The sequence below is a fragment of the Lampetra planeri genome, chromosome 19 (assembly GCF_965212315.1).
Source record: "Lampetra planeri chromosome 19, kcLamPlan1.2.h2, whole genome shotgun sequence".
NCBI lineage: Eukaryota > Metazoa > Chordata > Hyperoartia > Petromyzontiformes > Petromyzontidae > Lampetra > Lampetra planeri.
In genome coordinates this window covers 2,487,572-2,508,648 of record NC_136125.1, presented here as the reverse complement: position 1 = coordinate 2,508,648, position 21,077 = coordinate 2,487,572, and the positions used below count along the sequence as shown (strand labels likewise).

Below are 21,077 nucleotides of genomic sequence, written 5' to 3'. Positions count from 1 at the left end.
TTGATAAAACATGAACAATGTTAGAAGATTTTAAAGCTTTCGTGACTGCAGGGATTCATATTTTTGGTTCTTTTGGTAAAGTCAAGTAGAAGGGAAACAATAAAATAATAAAAATATAAAACAATAAAATTCTCAAAAAAGTGTTCTTGCTGTGTTTTTCACACCTGATGATGATTGCTTTATGTTGCAGTCGAAACGTTGTGAGAATTTTATTGTTTAATATTTTTATTATTTATTGTTTCCCTTCTACGTGACTTTACCGAAAGAACCAAGAATATAATGTTAGAAGACGTGTTCCCCAACTGCAGTCTGTACACAGCACACATTCTATTTATAAATGAATGGAAAGTGGCATCCCATAGAGCGTGCACTAATCTCTTCAGACACACCAAACCAAGCATCCATGACTGGTGCCAAGAATGGCTTTCCATTATATTTTATAGATTACGTTTGTTTAAACATATGTATCATTTGCATTTTCCTTTAATTGCATTCCCAATTATCGTGAATAGATGAACATGCGAACGCGGGATGGATGTTGCTGTACGCTCTCGTAAAGTGACAGTGAACATTTGGTTGATCCGTTCCACAAAGAAAGCGCCCATTAAGATGTGGAGAGCACATGACAGCCATGTGATGCGAGGGGCTTATAAGAGGCGCGCCACTCAACGAGACCGCCGCTGCTGCTGCTACATCGCTCGCTGCAAAGGGAATTTTGCCAGGGAATAGTAAATACCGCCGAAACGGCAAATGTGAAGAGAATGCAACTCAAAGTTAAGGGAATTAAATTAGATAGCTGTTAACATACAGTGCTGCACATTTTAGTATCGTTATTGTTGTTTTTGTTGCACAGTCCGTACGGTAACGGTTAATTATCCAAAAAGCGCATTTTTGCTCCGGGGTGGAGGTGAAGTTGGTTGTGCACAAAGCAAAGGAGGGGGACACATGGCTTCTCCGAGGCTGGAAACCTTCTGCTGCCCCAACCGCGACCCGGCCACATCGGCGATGCTGTCCTTCACGCCGCTTGGCTTCAACGCCGTGTGCCTGACGAGCGCCGCCGTCAGCCTCGTGGGCTCCCTCATGCAGCTGCTGCCCAGGGTCCACAAGGCGCGTGGTGGCGGCCGGGGTGGCCCCCCACCGCCGCGAGAGGAGCTCAGCCCCGGCGCGTACCGAGATGCCGGGGGTGCGGGTGGCCCCCACGCGTCGCCCCACGTGTCCGCCGCCCGCACCGCGCGCCTCTCCGCCTCCACGCACATCGTGCGCATGCTGGCCCTGTGCGACACCATGGGCTGCCTCGGTATTTGTTGTCTCTGTGTTAAACTCTTCAAACCCTTGTGTTAAATAGGGGGGCAGGGCGGGTGTTGGGGAGGATGGGGGGGGGCAGCCACTGCGGGTGATTTGGGTGTTCGAGCATGCCCAACGTTTGTAAACGTTCGAAGAAAGTATTTCTGAATCAGTGAAGCCCATTGAGGTAAGAGCCTCTTTTTTCAAAGGGCGACTCGGCCGGCAGACCACTTATTTGGTGATACTGTACTGCATTGGCAGTGGCACACAGATAAGAAAAACTAAATACAATCCGTAAGTAAGACTGCCGTGAAGGGAAAACACAAATGTAATCGGCAACGTTTAGGGCACAGGCAAAAAGTGTTCACTAATGTGTTGTGGTATATTTTTGTTTAATTTGATACTGCCCATGTAAGTATCACCAAATGATTTGTTTAAATGTGTGTGGTATAACATTTGTTTATGGATCGTCAATGTTGTGGGTTTTCTTTTTAAACCATGCGTATGCACATTTCTCACATCTTCTACACAAGCTGTGTTAATGTCATCAATGTTTCACTTCAAGAAATGCCATTCCTGCAGGCATCATTGTCCGTTCATCTGTGTGGGTGTCCTCGCCATCATTCGTCGCTGGGATGTCCACAGTGAATGCCACTTACGTGTGGCCCAGCGTCTTCTGTGCTTCCACCGCAGTGAGTTGACCAGGTTCTCACACAAAAAGGTTGAACAGAGTCACAGGGCATCTGGGAATTTTCCGGATAAGCCAATGCTGAAGTTGGCTACCTTATATACTTGGTAAGCCACTGAAGCTATGCACTTTTAAATCTAGATTGACGATGCATTTCTTTAGAACTGCTTTTTGTGTTTAGTTGTCTTGCCACACAACGCCGATTAGCATGGTTGGCTACTACAGTGTTAAAGAAGTTCAACATATATACATACAGTCCAAATTAAATTGGCCAGTGTGAATTGAATTCGAGGTTTAGGTTAAGTGTGATGGTTTTTATTCAAGCGCTGCTAAGGTCAGAATTGCAATTAGACACAGTTGAGAGGCCAGTCAATTCCAGGATCGAGGAGCGTCAACTGAAATTTATGCCAGATCAAATTTATTGCAGTGAAAGCGGGCAGCAACATCTTAGGATGTGAGGATTTGCATCTGGATAAGAAACATAGTTGTGCCTTCAACAAGTTTTCATACGCATGGAAGACATTTGGCCCAATGTATCTCTCCTGTCTGAAAGGCCGCAGCCCAAACTGAGAATAGCGATTACAATGGTGCATTGAGTAATAATCAAAAATTAAATGCGATGAGGATTTTTTATTTATTGAACGAAGTCAACGCTGAGTTTAAAACAGCTCTGCAAATAATAGCACAATCCATAATTGTCAGGAATGTAGAGGATATTATGTGTTTAAAGGTAGACAAAGAAGAGTTTTATTTACAAACAAGAATACCAGTTGCATTCCGAGTGGATTGGGGGTTAAGCGAGACGAATGGAAACAGGGTGAGTGTGCCAAGTTCAGCATACACAGCCCTAACTGTTATCAGCACTTCAGCTATTGTTTGCCTTTGGGTTTTTGTGACCACGCATTCGGGCCAAAACTGATACATTAAACGTGGATAGTTTGTCTTCTGACAGAATTCCACAAAAGAGTAAAAACTAATTTTACTTGAATTGGGCCTCAAGTCTTTAAACATTGTGTTGTATAAGTGAACTAGCATTATGGTATAATGACTTAATTTTGCCCTAAATGGCTTCAAATTTGTACAAGAGCAGTCTTCATTTCTGGAGATATTGTTGTAAAAAATACACCTGCTTATATATATTCTTAATACATTATATATTTTTACCAATATGTTGTGTATTCAAAAGATCTCTCGTCCTAAATGTATTGATTAATCCCTGAATATTTAATTCAGAAATATAATCTTGCAAAATATGCCGAAGTCAAAACAAGCAAAAAAAAGTTTTTTTTCCAAATAGAATTTTTATCTGAGTATTTTGCTGCTTTGAGCATTCTCTATACAGTATTTAACGTGTAGTAAAACAGGTACTCTTTTTGAAAATTCACTTACAGACGCATATGTAATACACATAAATAACTAGAATCCCAATGATTATAAATATAAATAATGTCGCATGAGAAAACTCACGTTATAATTAAATAAGTAATTTGTCTATCATTTATAAAATTAGATGTATCACCACTGGTATATGACAGTGGAAAATGATGACAAGCAACCATTCCTGGATGTTTTGATCGAGAAGAGACCTGATGGCTCATTGGGACACTGTCATTAGAAAAGCCACCCACATCGATTCCTATCTAAAGCCTGACTCCCACCACCATCCATCCCAGAAGAATTCCCCCATCAAAACACTACACCATAGGGCCCGTTGCATCTCCGACCAGCACCACCTAGCCAGTGAGCTTGAACACGTATGCCAGGCTCTCAGGAGGAATGGATATTTTGACCGCACAATCCGCAAAGCTGCATCCCCAACCATGGGTAGAGAACCATCTGAGGACCCAATCAAAACCATCACCTTACCATACATAGCAGGGGTCACCAAAAGGATTGCCAAAATCTTAAACAAACTCAAGATCCAAGTTCGGTTCAATACAGTACACAAAATCCGTGATTTGATCCCATCGGTGAAGGATGCGATTCCGGACATGCAATGTCCTGGTGTCTATAAGCTGAGTTGTGTCTGCGGCAGCAGTTACATTTGGTGAAACGAAGCGACGTGTCTCAGACCGGGTTCACGAACACAAAGTGGATTTGAAACACGGCAGAACCAACTCCTCGGCGGTGGCGGATCATTGTTTCAACGCTGTGGGCACACATGACATTGTTTTCTCCGAGACCAAGGTGCTCTACAAACCCTCGGGCCACCTTCAGAGATTTGTTCATGAAGCCATCCAGATATACAAACACAGACAAAACTTTAATCGAGAAGATGGATTCAGATTGAGCAATCATTGGACGGATGTGATAAACCACGTCAAGTTTAAACTGCTATGATTTTCACTCACCCACCAGGTTGTGGTCATCCTCACTCACCCACCCGGTCGTCGTCATCCTCTCTCACCCACCTAGTTGTCGTCGTCTGATTACGACTTGTACTACAAGTCCATTTACTTGCTAATTTCTTTAGCCCCACCCGTCCATGCACACCACAAACCCTCCCCCCTCTCCCCTGTGAACTCCCACAGCCAAACTCCCCCCCCTTCCCTCTCCCCTCCCGTGCCTATACAGTATAAAGCCACAACAGCAGATAATTGTTTCACACCTGAAGACGGACGCTTGAGTTGCGACCGAAACCTCGTGTTTTCTATTTTTTTTCTATCTACGTAAATTTACCGAAAGAACCAGAGAGTATGGTATATGGCAGTTATTATAGCCCACATTCCAAAACGAATGCATTCTACGCAGTTGTTGGTTAATGGAAACCATTGGCATAAATAAAACATCTGGAATATATATTTGATTCTTTTCTGCAAAACCAAAAATCTTATTAACTAATATAAATGTATGGAAGTTAATTATATTCGTTGTATTCTTAACCAAACATCTTACAGTTTAATCTCCAGCACAGCTACTTAATTCTATGCATTATTGTTCAAATCATAACAAATGCCATTCTTTGTTCACACACTCAGCATGCTTGGCATTCCAAACTTCCCATGACCACAACATGACTTGTAACAGTAGCTGAGAAGAATGTGCCTCCCATTTTCTACAATGAGCTCCTACACCCATTTTGGAACAACGCTTTTGTGCAATTGTGTAAACCCTATGTTTGCCTACAAAAAGTAATGTGTTCCAGTCAACTAAATATTCATTACATAATACGAATTAAATCCAGATGATGCTTGGAGAGCTGAATGGAGTTCAAAATAACTCACAAAAAACACCATGTGAAAGACCCAACGTAGAAGGTTCCCTGGATTTTAACTTCCACGAATGCTCATGGTCCACCCCAAACCGGTTACTGTATTTGGCTTGGCCATCTGAATGCGAAATTATAGTTGTTGCTCTGCATTTACATCAGTCATACGAAATAAGTGGAAAAAATATGTAATCAGTTATTGAAAAACGTTTGTCAAATATTCAAAAGTGGGGCAGAGAGTAATTATGCACATAGCGAGGATTAAGTTAAAACATTAAAACAATAGTTTGGCTTCCATGGTAGCCCAACACCTGTACTATTAGGCTACTAAAGCTGCATATGGAGCTTCTTCAGGTGAGACTTGACGAGTGTCTCAATGCAATTCCTTTTATCACTCTTTGCGGCTCCATGTTTCTCCGTATTTCCCTCCATGTCTCCCTTGTCTCTAGCTCCATGTGTCTTTATATCTGATAGTTGTATCAATTTAAATAATGCATAGGCGTTTAAACAAATGTTGGCACATAACGACTACAAACCAATCAATGTTTGGTCTTTCGGTTAGCACGGCTAGCTGCCAATCTCAACGCCACATGATTTGGGGGTTGACTCAACTGTCATTCTTTCACGATCGAAAAAAATAAGACTACTTCTTATTGAGTGACTACGTTTACATTTAAAGTTTTGTCGTGATGACAAACGTCAATTGTATTCAAATTAACATATTATAAATGTTGACATTCGTTGTTTCTGTGTTAACAGATTTGGATACAGCTATTTTATTCAGCCAACTTCCTCTGGGCTTTTTGCTTTGCTGCTGATGCCTATTTGGTAGCAAAGAGAGCTGCAGGTTCCAGGTGGGTCTATTTGTTTTTTTCCAATGTGTAAAATAAAACTATGTTCGCTTGGTATATTACATTTGCAGACTGTTTTATACATAGTCATAACTTGCAACCACTAATGAAATATAGAAGAACTAAGTGCAGGCATGTATTTAATTAACTCAATGTACGTTTATGAACATTTTGCATGCATATAACTTATGGCTTCATTAGTTTTACTAATGAACTGCAGTGCTGTAAAGGAAAAAGTGCAACTTCTCACTTGGGCTCTACAAATCCCATTACATCGGTCCGTTCACTCCTGCAGCCACTTGTTAACCGCTAGGGCAAGAGTTACACTTTCACACACACATTTTCATTCTCATTTTCTCTGCAAAGAATGTGACAGTTCAACGCACGCACAGTTAAAATAACGTCCTGCGAGGCCTATCCTCAACAAATGCAGATCGTTGAAAGCACGCAATCCAGAGCCTCCCAACATAGTTGTTGCCGAGTCATATTACTGGGCTCTCATTGGGCTTGAGATGGAATCTTGCCTGCGTATTTAAATCGATAGTAATTCCATTGGTTAAGACGCCAATCTGCTCGCGTTTTAATTAAGACGACTCCAGCCAGTTTTGGCTGGAGATATTGGCTGCAACAAGAGAGTGTAGTATACAGTAATTTCAAGATTATCGTTTTAGCTAATGACTCACGCATCTTTTATGCCAATACGTTTTTCTGTGCAAGAATTGCATTGCTTAATATCTCAGGGATAAGCTAACATGTTTTATATTCAAGTGAATCTTGCACAACAATGTGTGCTTTTGTCAAGTGGCATGAAGTCAAGAAGGTAACTGATATTTTTTTTAATCAATTTCATGATGAATGCAAATGCAAATTTGAGCCTGCTGCAATCATACTAAGCAGCACTAAATGTTTAGCGAATGGATGTTAGTCACTTGGAGAAAACAATTTGAATTGGAAGGGACTGTGTTATTTTTATCATTGATTCAATAAAACTACAATTAATCGTAACATCACAAGTACAGGAATACACGTAGTATGAACCACACAATTGGAATGTCCAGCCCTGTGTCAATCAAATGCTGGATAAAGCCATTCCCTTGCCGTGGAGGTAGTTTGACCATACGTTGTTACGCTGGTCAATGTGGCTTTATGGAGGGTCACACAATCACTGATGTTAGCCATAGCAGGAATCAAACTGAAGTTGCTGAGTTCATAATGCAGTGCGTTAACCATTTCCACCGTTATCAGCGGATTAGGTAACATCTTGTATATGGCCACTCGACATTGAATTCTAAAACCGACATGCTCATACAGTATGTCTAATCATCAAAACATGACATATTATTAACTAATAATCATTTTCAAACACTTATTTAAATACAATCACAATTTCAAGAGTTTATTTTTAAAAAATGCGTGAGGTGTTTTTCCTTACAAATTTCACTAAAAATCTTTAAAACACCATCTGGTGAGCCCTGACCTAATGAACTGGTCATTTTGTGACAATAAAAAAACGCCATCTCAACATTATTTTTAAAACAGACATTGCGTTTGACTGTTTTACACAGGGTGTTAATGTCGATTTAAAGCTACATTACTGGAATGCGGACATCTCATTGGATGCCGAAAACATTTAAATATAACGTTTTAAAACATTTACTTCAAATATTTGTACAATATTGAACAATGCAACGTGTATGTTCTTTTCTTTGTACTCATGACGTGGGCAGCACTATGACCCTGTACCATATTATTGCCTGGGGTCTCGCCTGCCTGCTGTGTGTGGAAGGGGTGCTCACTCTCTACTACCCGAGCCTCTTCATGTGAGTCCTGTGTTCTTATGCTCATCGTTAGTGCACGTCAGCACGCACACGCCAGCACTGGGATAACATAAAGACAAACATTAAAAAAATATATTTTTCCCGGAGAAATCCAATGAGCTATAAAGCTCTTCTTCCCAGATGTCTAGTATAAAACACCTAACATTTTTCTATGAACACTTTACATTGTGGTTGCATTTAAATGTGTTTGAAAATGTATTATTTTATGCACAGCACTGCATTTCTGTTGTAATAGGCGGTTAAAAATACTCATGAGAGTGTAACAAAAAAAAGTTTAAGAATTGCATATCAGAACATTTCCCGTGTATCCTCACAAACTGTGGGGTTAAGCGCCATACATGTGTATTCGGGTTGCCACGTTTTTCCACAGACAACCCAGACCTGCTAGTATTCTCGGCGTAGAAAAAAGAAAACGGCGGAGTACACGGTCATGAAGTTGGGTGGTTGCGCGACCCCATCAGTAGGGCTGTAACAGGACAAAATGTATCCACAACAGAATTAATGTAAATTATGTGAATGCAGAAGGAAGGCAATCAGCATCAAGGGGCGACCTAATATGGACTTTTTCGATTGGGACTACATAGCAATCATCAATCATCGCCCCCTACTGGCAGAGTATAGCCCAAGGTTACCCTTGCAAATGACTGGTCTCTTGAGTTGTCACCTTGCTAAACAATATAAAGTTGAGCTTTAAACTTGAGCAATACGTCATATCTCAATACAAATCAATTCCTGTAACCTGGACACAGATGTTAAATCCTGGACAGGGGTAACCCTCGTGTACATTTTCATTATGACTACTGTAGATACCAATGCATATGCAGGAGCATACATGTAGTATGAAAGTACATTATCGACTTACAGAAGTAGAGTGCATTATCCTTCAGCACAGGAAGCACACGTATGAGCACACACATCTTGTAATTCTCTTTTCAATTGCAGGTGCGAACAGAGCATAGAGCATGCCATACCTCACTACATCTGCACCTACATCCCAATGTTCATGGGTTTTTTTGTCAACCCTATCCTCTTCTCCCGGACAGTGACTACAGGTGAGCGAGCATTGGTTTACATTGTGTTGATGTTAAAAATGGCACGTGACGGCTAGAAACAGTGGGCCTTCAGAAATGTTTTGAGCTATGAGAATGAAAAATACAATCATTTGTCCGTGGCAGCCCCCTCCATCTGGAAGTCCACGTTCGCAGCAGCGTTCATTCTGCAATGACTTTGAAGAGACACTTACAGACCCCATATCCCTTGCCCTGCTCATGAGTGACACTGATTTTGGCTCAGCACCTCACAGTAACAGTTATATATGTCAGTTAAATATTGTGCACGTTATAATTTGCATTGTTCAAACAACTCGAGGGAAGGGACAAAGAATACAATAACTCTATCATGACACGGTGGGTAAAAGTAAAGCTTTGAGGATTTTGCAGTCGTTTCCTCCCCTGAGCTATTAGAGCTGCATGTGGAGTAACTGTAGATTTGAGACTATTGGGTCGGTTACAGGGGATGGTGAAAAGAGGAACTGGGATCATAAGTCGAGTCATTTGATTTTCAACGAAAAATTGTGATCGACTTTTTTTATTGATCATCTGGGCCCCTTAAAAAGGTTCGCCGCCCCCCACACCTTGCCTCCCGAAGGCGGGAAACCCCCGATGAGTCATGCCCAGCGAAGATGTCACGAAGCCACGTCCATCACCTCCCATTCAGTGACACACATCGGAATAGCGGTGAAACTTTTTTCCAACCGTCTTTGTGGAATTCGACTAGTCTGGTAATCGAATCCATAGTTTGAAATAAATTAATTTCATACTGTAATTAATCAGACAGCCGAGCTATGGTGAGTAGTCCGGATAAGTCCATATATTTAAGACTTCAACAAGTGACGTGGACAATCGTGGTTTAGCTTACAATTGTATCAATTGGCTCAAAATATGGACCACACATTCGAAAGCAAGATCATCCTGAAAAGCAAGATCATGCTGAAATGTAGTCTTGAGGTTAATACTGGTAGGAACCTCCTGGTTACACCAGCCCACAGGGGATTATTGTGTCCGTCCGTCGTGCATACAAAAATGGGAGGGGTGGGGCTGGGTGGAGAGGGGAGGGTGGGGAGGGGCTGGGTGGGGAGGGTGGGGAGGGGCTGGGTGGGGAGGGTGGGGAGGGGCTGGGTGGGGAGGGTTGGACTGGGTGGGGGCTGGGTGGGGAGGGGCTGCTCACCCCGTGGTGCCCTTATGAAACTCAACGTTTAACCTACTCACGCCGGCTTGTGCCCGCCCTCACAGTCGGCCATATTTGCGGAATACACCACACCGCCGTTGACCCTGGCCATTGACGAAGCAACCCAACGTTCCTACCAGCTCCCTCCGCAGGAATGTGTTAATGTGTCACTTAATTGCTACTTTGCATTGTATTTTCCCCAGTCTCATCATTACTGAAAGGAAGACATGGCATTTACACTGAAAATGAGCGGAGGCTGGAGTGTCAACTGCGAACTCACTTCTTTAAAATAATGCTGGTCTTTTTCATCTGGTACAAAAAGCACCACACCTCCCCTTTAATATTACATGACAGGTATTTGGTACCTTATCAAATGCAATTAATGATGCTCGTGGAGCTTGTGGAATTGCATGCTTGTCAGTTGTAATTTGGGACGTTCCTTCTTTTTTCCATCACCATATTCCAAGTCACCCACATCCATGATCATCGCGTTTACACACGTATCCAGTTACATTGTATGACTTTTCTCATGCGGCATTCGGCTAGTTCCGCGTTGTGACCATTCTCTTATCCGTGAGTAATTGCGCAATTTAGTGAACAGCTTTTATTTAATTCTGAATTCTTCACAAGTGGGATTCACGTTCTGTGGCCCCAACGCACAATGGGGAAAGTTGCAGCTTTCCGCCAGGGCTGCACTTTGTCCGTGGAACTGCCAGCAGCCATGGAAAGGCCGCATGTTTTCCGTGGAACTTTCCGCAGCCTTCCCATTGTCTGGCTCCCCATACTGCCACACGGTGCGGGGAGCCTTCTCGCCCTGAAGTGAATGGACAGAAGGGCTGTAAATTCACATTATCTACACGCACACACATACCACTCACACATAATTTATGTATGTATGTTGAACTTATTTCACACCATACGTAGCCAACTGCGCTAATCAGAGGTGCGGGGAACGACAACAAACTAAATACAAACAGCAGTTCTATATACTACTTGAACATAAACCACTCAACACTGAACTTGCATTGCTCTTTACACCGAATGGAGCGGATGGCATCCTCCGCATTTGTCACATCCCAGTGAAGAGTCCAAGTAGCAAGGTGGGCGTTGCCTAGCAACAATGGGCGTTGCCTAATAGCAGGGTGGGCGTTGCCTAGTAAACAGTGGGCGTTTGCCAAGTAACAGAGTGGGCGTGGCAAGCCATAGTGGGAGGGGCCTCATGCTATACAAGTGCCCGACAAGCGGGCTATGGCCAAGCGAAAGGACGAGGTGTGTCAATTTTGAAGGCAGCGTCACTGACAAAAGGGACCTTCGCTAAAATTGACTAAGGGAAATGCTGAGCACCCATACGTTTGGGTGCTTTCTGCCCTCTTTAATATATCAGTTAAAATGATGAATAGGAATTGTTGATCTGTGGATGATGGGAAAAAAAAACTGTGGATCGGACCACAAGTGTGCAGAAGAGGAGTCATGGATAATATAACTGTAGTTAATGAATTTCAGAAGCAGATAAGTAATTATATTCTGTTTAACACGTAGGCTTTCGTGACCAATATTATTCATAATAAAGTTTTTGGGTTGAATCGCGTAATTTATAAATGTGTAATACGAGAGTTCATCGATGAGCGCCGATCAGTGGATAGGCTCCGCCCCTTGGGCCATCACCCAATTAGAGGGACGGGCCGAGGTTAGGGGCGGAGCTCAAAAGGCTAGAGGGAAGTAACCATCTCGAAGGTTCGTGAGGGAGCGTGGCTGTAGGCGGGGATTGGTGGCGTGGGCCAGGGGGATATAAGGGGAAGCGGAAGAGAGCTCGGGAGCAGAGTGTGAAGTCAAGGAGCGGTACCACGTCGCTCGCCTCCGGAACACCAGCGGCCACTTGGCGGACCGGAGGCTTCCTCCCAGCGCACCGCCTATCAGCGGCGCGCGGGAGCGGGAGAGGTTGAGAGAGAGAGAGCGAGTAACCACCAGCCGGGCGGAACTGAGTGCAGCCGTGCCAGTGAGAGAGAGAGAGAAAGCGGCGCTGTCCAGCTGTGGAAGAAATAATAAAGACAAAGACACACGTCCAGATCGTCGTCACAGTGGTTTATTTCAAATGTGTCGTAGCCCTCCACTACTCGACACTGCCAAGCAGTAAAAAATGTGTCACGTTTACAAAAGACAAATAGTTCACTACTTTAGCCCACTGGTGTGTTGAGTGATTTAACATAATTTACAATTTTTGAGTACGACGTTTCGCTGGTAATTAAATCCAGCATCATCGGGCAATTTTCCAGAATGGTGAAGCCCTGGTAATTACCCCCCCCCCCAACTCAAACGTGACACATTTTTTACTGTTTGGCAGTGTCAGGTGGTGGAGAGTTACGACACATTTATAAATAACGCGATCTAACCCAAAAACGTTTATTATGAATAATTATATTCTCAATGTTATAAAATAAATGTATTTACCAACCTGTGCATATTGACCGTGATAATGCTTATCAAAGTAATTATATTTGTATTTTTTTTCAGCTGGATTCCGAACATTATAAATGAAGCACTGCTGTTTGTGCAGGAACTCTCGCTTGGTCTCGGTGAGAAGGCCAACAGAGACATAAAAAATACTGTCTTCATCACATGGTACATGATGGTATGGAACAACATTGCTCGTCCTCTACACAGTAGTGCTCTTATTATGAACCCGAGACACTTTGTGGTGTGCTTTATATCAAGAGTGGATTGAGATCTTACAGCTTGTACAGTGCACACAATGAAGGGAGTGAACGCGTTAGGAAAGCTTTTTATTCATTAATCTGATTTTCGGGTATCATGAATTTAAGTTGTCAGGTTGGCTACAACATTACACACACATAGAAGTCTCTGTTATTTTTAAATAAAAGAAAAAATTAGCAATTATCCGATGATGCTAATTGAATCTATAATAATGCAGAATTTGTTTTAAACCTTTGACATGAATAAGATTGCGTTTAATATATTCTCCGAAATCAGAGACTCGGGTAAAATGTATCTGTACAAGAACAGTCCCTATTGATATACAAATGTCGTCTGGGCGTTCCCTTTGTCCAAATGAATTACAAATAACACTATACTTGGTACATGGCATATAAACAACAGCACTGGGTAGATAGGTGTGCTGGATGTACTTTCCACACAACCTTGTGCGCACAAGCCACTTTTGGTAGGTGCTGGATAACATTGCATGCAGTCCTTGGAATATCTGGATGATATTTTTCTTGCCACTCAAATATGGCATGTAAAAATATATTACATATATATCTTGAGTGGAGCGGTGGCACAGTGGTTCAAGTACAACCTGAGTTTGAATCCCAGCCATGGATAACATGAGCGGTGATTTTATATCTGATCCAATCCTGGGCACCCCTCGCTCTCCCACTTACCAGTGTGGTGATGGGTGGTCAAACAATCTCCATGAACAACACGGCATGGAGAAGAGGCCTTTTTCCAGCAGTGGATTGAAAATATCATAATTATTGCGTACATTGTGATGTTACATAAGGTAGAATTTCACTGAACTTACAATTAAAGCCACCTATTCAATTTCGAATTAGTAACGTTTTCTCCAAAATAAATATTTTTTGGGTTAGATCGTGTAAATGTAAATGTGTCGTTATAACCGAGCCAATAAGTAAGGTTTGTCACTTCAACAAAACGTGCCAATTAGTTCCTACTTCAGCACACCGGTGTGTCGGAGTGTAAACCAACACAACATTTAAGATTCGAATACCGTGACGTTTTGCCAGTAGCGTTTTCTCACAGTCACAACGGATCTAAACAAATGTAAATGTACAGAATATGCAACAAGTTACTTACATACAAAAAAACGCTGTCTCCAGGGCATCCTAAACCCTTTGCAAGGCTTCCTCAACTCGCTGGCGTACCAGGGCTGGAAGGGCTGTGGGTTCCGCGGGCCGCGGGCCGCCTCGCGCACCCCGTCGTGGGGCTCGGTGACGGGTGACACGGGCGCCGATGACAATTGGATCGGCAGCCCCGCATCCTCGCCCAACGGCTACGGGCAGATGAGCCGGGAGTCGAGCGGCGAGGACGGCATCGGCAAGGAGGAGACGCCGAGCGGCTCCCAAACGATAGACACCCTGGGCAGCCTCAGCTGCAAAGGTAACCCCTCCGTGCAGGCGCAGAAGGGCCCCGTGTACAATGGGCTTTAACCTGCTCCGCTTACCTTCCCCGTGGCTCAGATGATAATTCTGCAGTATTAAGCTTACACAACCACTACTTTTCCCACACACATTTCTGGTTTAAGTTATCTTATTCTTAACCCGCGGATTTTACAGGTCTGACGACGATCACAAGTGCAATCACAAGTACATTTATATTATCAGTTACTTGAGACATTTCCCTTTCCCACTCCCTAAACAGCCCATCAAGCTGTGAAAGCTATAAACTGTATTTTTATTATTTTGTTATGTTTTCGCAACATGAACGTTGTGGATATATACATAATAATATCATTATTATTCATAATTATCAGAATAATAAATACATACAACATTAGAGTAGCATGTCGCAGTGTTACCTCAGTATTGAATTTGGACAATTGTGAGGAATATCATTATTGATTTTACCTCGGTATGATGTTGCCCTTAAGCTCTATCTTAGCCAATTTACTAAAAATATATTACAGGTTTAATATTTGATTGAATTTAGTCTAAATTGAAATGTCATATTTTATAACAGATATGTTATTTCATTTGTAACTTATACAATTTGAATATAAAAATCATTGTAAGATTGTTCCGTAATTTTCAACTTAGATTTTTTCTAAACATTACAAATTAACAAATGTGATATTGGTTGATTTATTTTAGCTTAATGGGGAAAATTCTGCCATTGATTCAGAAGATGTCAATGTCATTGGAGAGATATAAAAAAATATTTATGGCTATGAGGATGAAAACTCCTCTTGTCCAAGATTTTCCTTTTCCATTAACAATGTCCTCAAGTCTCACTGTGGATGGTAACAACATTACAAGATAATGCTAGTAGGACATTCCACAACTTTCCATTTTGAAAATATTACTTTTTTGAAATGTATACCATGCCTATGCATTTTATATAAGCTGTCTGCTTTAGGAAGATTTCAAGCAAGTTGCGTGCCATCAGCCTGTCAAATGTTGGTGTGCCACGGTGGCTAGATGTTAACTACCTCGCCTGGTATGCAGGAGTGCGTGGGTTTGATCCCAAACTTGATGCCTGTATATCTGGAGTTTGCATGCTCTCGCCTTGGTCACGTGGATTTTTCTCCGGGTCCTCCGGTTTTTCCCCTCCACATTTAAAAACAACATGCATTTAGAGTATTTGGCAGCAATCAAATTCCAACATAAGCCACTTCGTTGAGCTATCATAGGTGGCCTGGTCACTTCTGAAAAAAATATATACAGGTATAGCTCAGTGGAGCCTTACCTGGTAAAATTAAAAAAAATTGCTGAAGAGTATTCACATTTTTACATCTCATTGTTTAAGGAGAATGTTGCCACACTCTGCACCTGCTTGTCCAGTATGTTCCTGTTTGTAACAGGAGAGCTCTTTTATGTCCCCAGGCTCGGAGGACAGCCTCATAGAGCTGGATGCCGAAACTGTGCACTTCGAGGGCACTGCAGACCCGCAAGATGGTTACGACAATGGTGTCTCGGAGGCCAGCGGGACACCTACATGGGGAGCATCCATTTCTAGCTCGCATTAAAACGTTGAGGGGTGCGGGAGGAGGGTGCATTCGTTTTGTCACAATAGTATGCGAATAACGAATTGGTGCCTATGTGTTCACTTTGTTTCCTTTTAATGTTGGAATGCCAGTGAATAATAACTAGTATAAGTTTCTATTATTTTTCATCAGCTGGGTGTCGGTGAAGCACACCTGTAATGTAACCCAGCACTGTGAAGGTGAGGGTTGGTCGATCGCACAAATGTTGTGAAACTCACTTCCCGTAGGTGTGGAGGTGCCATACTCTGGCTCGCTAGGGGACGATATTACAGCAAGTGGACTAATCACCATCTATGAAAGATAAGAATATATTTTACCATTTCTAGAAATAAAACAGGTGTTAAGATGTTCTCACACCAAATAGATACATTTTCAAGGAATAAAGTCTGTATTAACCACATACTTGTGGTGAACATGCAAACAAACATGTCTTTGAAACTGATTGGCCTACATGAGAGACAGCCTTCTTTATGGCCTAGTCTCACCAGTGTCAGACCAGAGAACGCCAAAAGTGCGAACAGTACAAGGACAATGCACGTATCAGAGCATTTATAGCTCGGGTTGAGCAATTCTATCTATGGGGCCTTTTATGAATGTTTGTGCACTGGGAGGAATCCAGAGCAGTTTCAAAGACAATGCATATAATTATCAGAGGGTGTTTGTTTGCATGTTGACCACAAGTACGTGTGGTTAATGCAGTACTTGATTACTTTCAAAAAGTATCTTTTTGGTGTTTGCACATCTTAACACCTGTTTTATTGCCAGAAAGGGTAAAACCTATTCTTATTTTTCATACTTTGACACTGGAATAAAAAGTTCCATGATAATCACTATCTGTTTCCCACTGTACGGGGATAGAGGGTCCCCCCCTCATGTTGCTGGGGTGCTCTAGATTCGTCCCACGTGAACAAACATTAATACATGAGATGGAAACATCGTAAAATAAAAACAATGCAGAATCCTCCTCAAAAAGAGTCCTACGACTCAACGTGGCTCTCCTGGATAAATTCTAAATAAAAATCAGCACCTCCGATTAGCACGGTAGGCTATGTACGGTGCATACTTAAGGGATGCTATCAATTGCTCTGGCACACTACATTTTTTTAGTAAAAATCAGGTGGTGGGTTCTCACAATAGAGGCCATGTAGGCTGTCTCCAGTAACTTTATATCTTACGGGGGGGGGGGGGGGGGCGAGGTGGTCTCACACATTTAAGTTTTTGTTGGACTAACTTGTCAAAACATGAAACATTACGTGTGTCTTTTTATGCAGTGTTGATACAACATGCATGTATTTTTATGCAGTACAAATATAGTTCCTATTTAGATTTTATTATATTACGATATACAATTTTATGAGGAATTTATTTTTAAACGTACCATTTCGAAATACAGAATTTCCCTTATCTGTGATCCTATAATCCACGACAGCGGCAGGGTGCGCAAAATATGTGAGGCCTCTTCCTATAATTCACGATTATTCACCAATTTTTCATGGATAAGAGAATGCCGTGCAGCATATTACATCCGTTGGTTATCCTCAACATTTTTCTGCTGTCCTTTCATGCACCTCCGATTAGTACGGTTGGCTATGTACAGTGTGAAAGAATCTACATCATTAGACCTCCTTTGCCAGTACCAAAATTTAATAATAGGGTTTTTCCCCTTTTCTGGCAACAAAACTGAAACCTTTTTACAAGGATTCATGTCTGCATTAACCACAATACTTGCAGTCAAAATGCAAACAAAAAACACACTGATATTGGTGTGGACCAATCAGTTTCAAGGACAATGCACATATTATCATAGTGTGTTTTTTGTTTGAATTTTTACTGCAGGTATTGTGGTTAATGCAGACATGAATCCTTGTAAAAAGGTTTCAGTTTTGTTGCCAGAAAAAAGGAGAAAATCCCTATTATTATTAGTGTGAAAGAAGTTCAACATACGAAAAAAAGGCACTGTGAAAGAGCTGCCCGTGCACTTGCTTTGATCACGAGAACGCAGACACATACACGGAGACGGACAAGGAGATACAGGAACTCCTCTACTTACGAACATTTGACTTATGAACTTGCAGAGATACGAACAAACGTATGTCTAGTTGTCTGTTCGGACCGAGAGTGGCAAGTTCAACCGCCACGCAATAGATGGCAGTGAAGAACCAGTGGCATCTACATCTACAGTAGTATATTCAACTTTTAAAGCCATCCCCCGTGTTTAGTGCACATGTCATACATCACGTTTGGAATCGACAGGACTAAAGTTGGATTTAAGAACAAATCGACTTACGAACATACCTCTGGAACCTAACTCGTACGTAAGTAGAGGAGTCCTTGTACACTCAAAACGTGTTTAAACTTGTGTGCAAATACGTTGTGCTTCAAAGAGCCCCCTGCTATGCTTTAGAGTCGCAAGGCAAAATCGCGATATTGGTCGCCCCCCCGCCATATCACCGCGAATAAGAGTTCTACCGCGTGCACGATCTGTATTTTTATATTTTAGTAAATCGGGAACACACTTCGTGTTCAAACATGCAAAACGCGGATTTATCATAAACAACATTCGTACACAAGCTATTAGATAAACAGTTGCAAGTTTAAACTGTGCAAAGGAATAAGCAGATGAAAATATCCGGATGTTTGAATTGTTTTTGTTAGAATTGCAGGCATGTATTTTTTTGTAGTGTTACTTTTGGAACCCATGCTTTTTTCTTTTTCTCCAGCTATCGTCCTTAGTCATTCATGTTCTCTGTTGACAGCTCAGTAAAAACTGTGCTTTAAAATGCAACTGTTTGTGTTTGCTACCTCCATTCAGTCTTTACAACAATAATATAAGCATGTTTGTGACGATAAAAGCTGAACTTCACATAACGTGTTTGTTCACTCGTTTTTATTTTAGGTAGCTTTTATGTTTATGAGCATCTGAATGAGCTATGTAGTTAATTGAGACCATACAATTTTTCTTCATTTCCTCGTGCTACTCACCTGGCACGACCTGCTCACCTGCCACCATCCAGTCATCTGGCACCGCCCGCTCACCACCTGGCACCGCCCGCTGTGTTGTTGAACGCTGCACCTGGGGACACGAGGCTCGCCGGGCGCCACCGCGCGGCCGGGGAGCTGCGCGGCTTCTACCGCCACCTCGCGGCAGCCAGGGGCTACAGCAGTCAAGACAAAAAACTATAAAACCCTGTATCGCCTTAACATACGCTTGGGGCAAGTGGGGCAATTGTTAGCGAGCACCTATGAAGGCCGGCACGGCACATGAGGGGTTAGGTGGCCAACACCACGCTCGGCCGCCTTTGCCTCCCCAGCCACGATGTTTATTACACATCACGCCAGGTACAGTACTCATTTGAGGCCGAGTAGACCTAGGGGACCTAACCACTGCACCACCGCTCCCACGCGCAGCAGGAGCAGAATTAGCAACTTCAACTACGCGACTACACCGATCAAAACAATTACAACTTCGGTCACGACGACAACAGTACGTTTATGACGCGATTTAAACAACTACACTATTCACTAAAACTGCACTAATCACAGCTTGGACAACTTCAACAACTACAAAACAGCCACTGCAACTCGCCACGATAACTACCAACTTCTACAACTACTACATAGGCTTACGACTACACCGGAATTCCACTGCGAACGATCAGTGTAGCTAGTTGCTGACTATCGGAACGGGTGATCGATTGCAAAAACGCTGTTGTATGTATGTACGTATGTATGCGTGTTGAACTTCTTTCGCACCGCACGTAGCCAACCGTGCTCATCGGAGTAGCGGTGTTGTCACAAATTCACCGCGACATGCAGTGGATTGACGGAGGGCTGTGAAAACAATATAAATTGTTTTAATACTGTTAAAAACACGAATAATGTTCGTTTGGAAACCACGTAAATCATTAAGGGATGGATACAATGAGCCACGAAGCTTCTCTTTGAAAGAGCACGAGGTGGCCGGGCGGGAGCTTCATCCGTCAAAATAATTTCCGATAAGCACGGTGGCACTGCCACCTTGCGTGGTTGATCGTGCGCTGGATGCCTCTGTGTGATTCTGCCCAGGAGGCGAAGAGCTACCCAGCAGATGAAACAAAGTATGTAATCTACGTGTGTTGAACTTCTTTCGCAAACGTACGTAGCCAACCGTGCTAATCGGAGGTGCTGGTGGGGGTGGGTAGACAAACTAAACGCACACAAAGTGAAGGGGGGATGCCAAGCACGGCGTGTGTTTTCCAGTGATGTCATGGGGGGCTATGTTTAGGCTGTTTCGGGGGGGTCGGTATGCGGTGAAGGGGACAGCTGCTCTGGCCCTGAAATAGCCCGGCTTTGCCAAGGCAGCGGGAACCCCAACGATCATTCCAATCGGCTCGACTCCTTTATATGCACAACATCCACCGCTCACATGCGAAGCACACACGAACAGAGAGGATTTAGATGGTCCGTGACAAGTTTTAAACATTCATGTGAGTACTGCACCAATTCTCTGTTAAAATCCTCTCGCCAGAACCAGCATGCACTTGCAGTTTGATTATTGAATTGTCTTTAGACCCAAGTGGTGTGTTAAATATTTTAATGCCGGCAGAGTGGTGTCTTCTGTGCTTCCAGTGAACTGGTGCATACGCCTGTAACTTTAGTTTTACAACTACCGTATGTTTTCCATAATATAGTTTTATTTATTAATTACACACTTTTATTTAACTCACTCTGTTGTATCCTCAACTCTGTCTGTTGTCGTATCCTCAAATATTGTAACTCAATTTTAACCCACTTCCCAATGTGGTATCGACTGCAAACTTGGTATACGTATGTCATACTGATGACAATACTATATTCTATCATTAAAATAAAATATATATTTTTAAACAATCGTTTGTATATGTTATGTTTCGGCTTGGGTCTAATTGTCCACGCTCAACTCACGTTGCCTGTAAATCACCACGGCCCCTTACGTTATGGCAAACTTCGGGGCCACTTCTTGGAGTCGTGGAGTTTTGCCATGACTGGTACGGTACATTTAATTAAAGAGTGTTTAAAAAAAGTATTTTTAATGTTACTTATTTTGGGTTAGATCGCTTAAACATATAAATGTGTCGTTAAAACCCGCCACCACCCGACACAGCCAACTAGTAAGGATTGTCACGTAAACAGAACGTGCCAATTCGTCACTAGTACAGCACGCCGGTGTGTTGGAGAGCCAAGCCACAACATTTACAAACTGAGTACGACGTTTCGCCAGTAATTA

At 42.5% G+C, this 21,077-nt stretch overlaps 1 protein-coding gene across 1 annotated transcript; it reads left to right on the top strand.

Annotated features, from left to right (window-relative positions):
- Nucleotides 1–719: 719 nt before the first annotated feature.
- On the top strand, nt 720–19,360 carry GPR143 (G protein-coupled receptor 143). The gene is made up of 9 exons (XM_078602733.1): nt 720–1,297; nt 1,867–1,976; nt 5,940–6,034; nt 7,759–7,851; nt 8,812–8,921; nt 10,299–10,407; nt 12,607–12,724; nt 13,950–14,229; nt 15,672–19,360. Exons 1-9 carry the CDS (start codon nt 946–948, stop codon nt 15,812–15,814), a joined length of 1,410 nt encoding a protein of 469 aa, XP_078458859.1. The 5' UTR covers nt 720–945; the 3' UTR covers nt 15,815–19,360.
- The last annotated feature ends 1,717 nt before the right edge of the window (nt 19,361–21,077 follow it).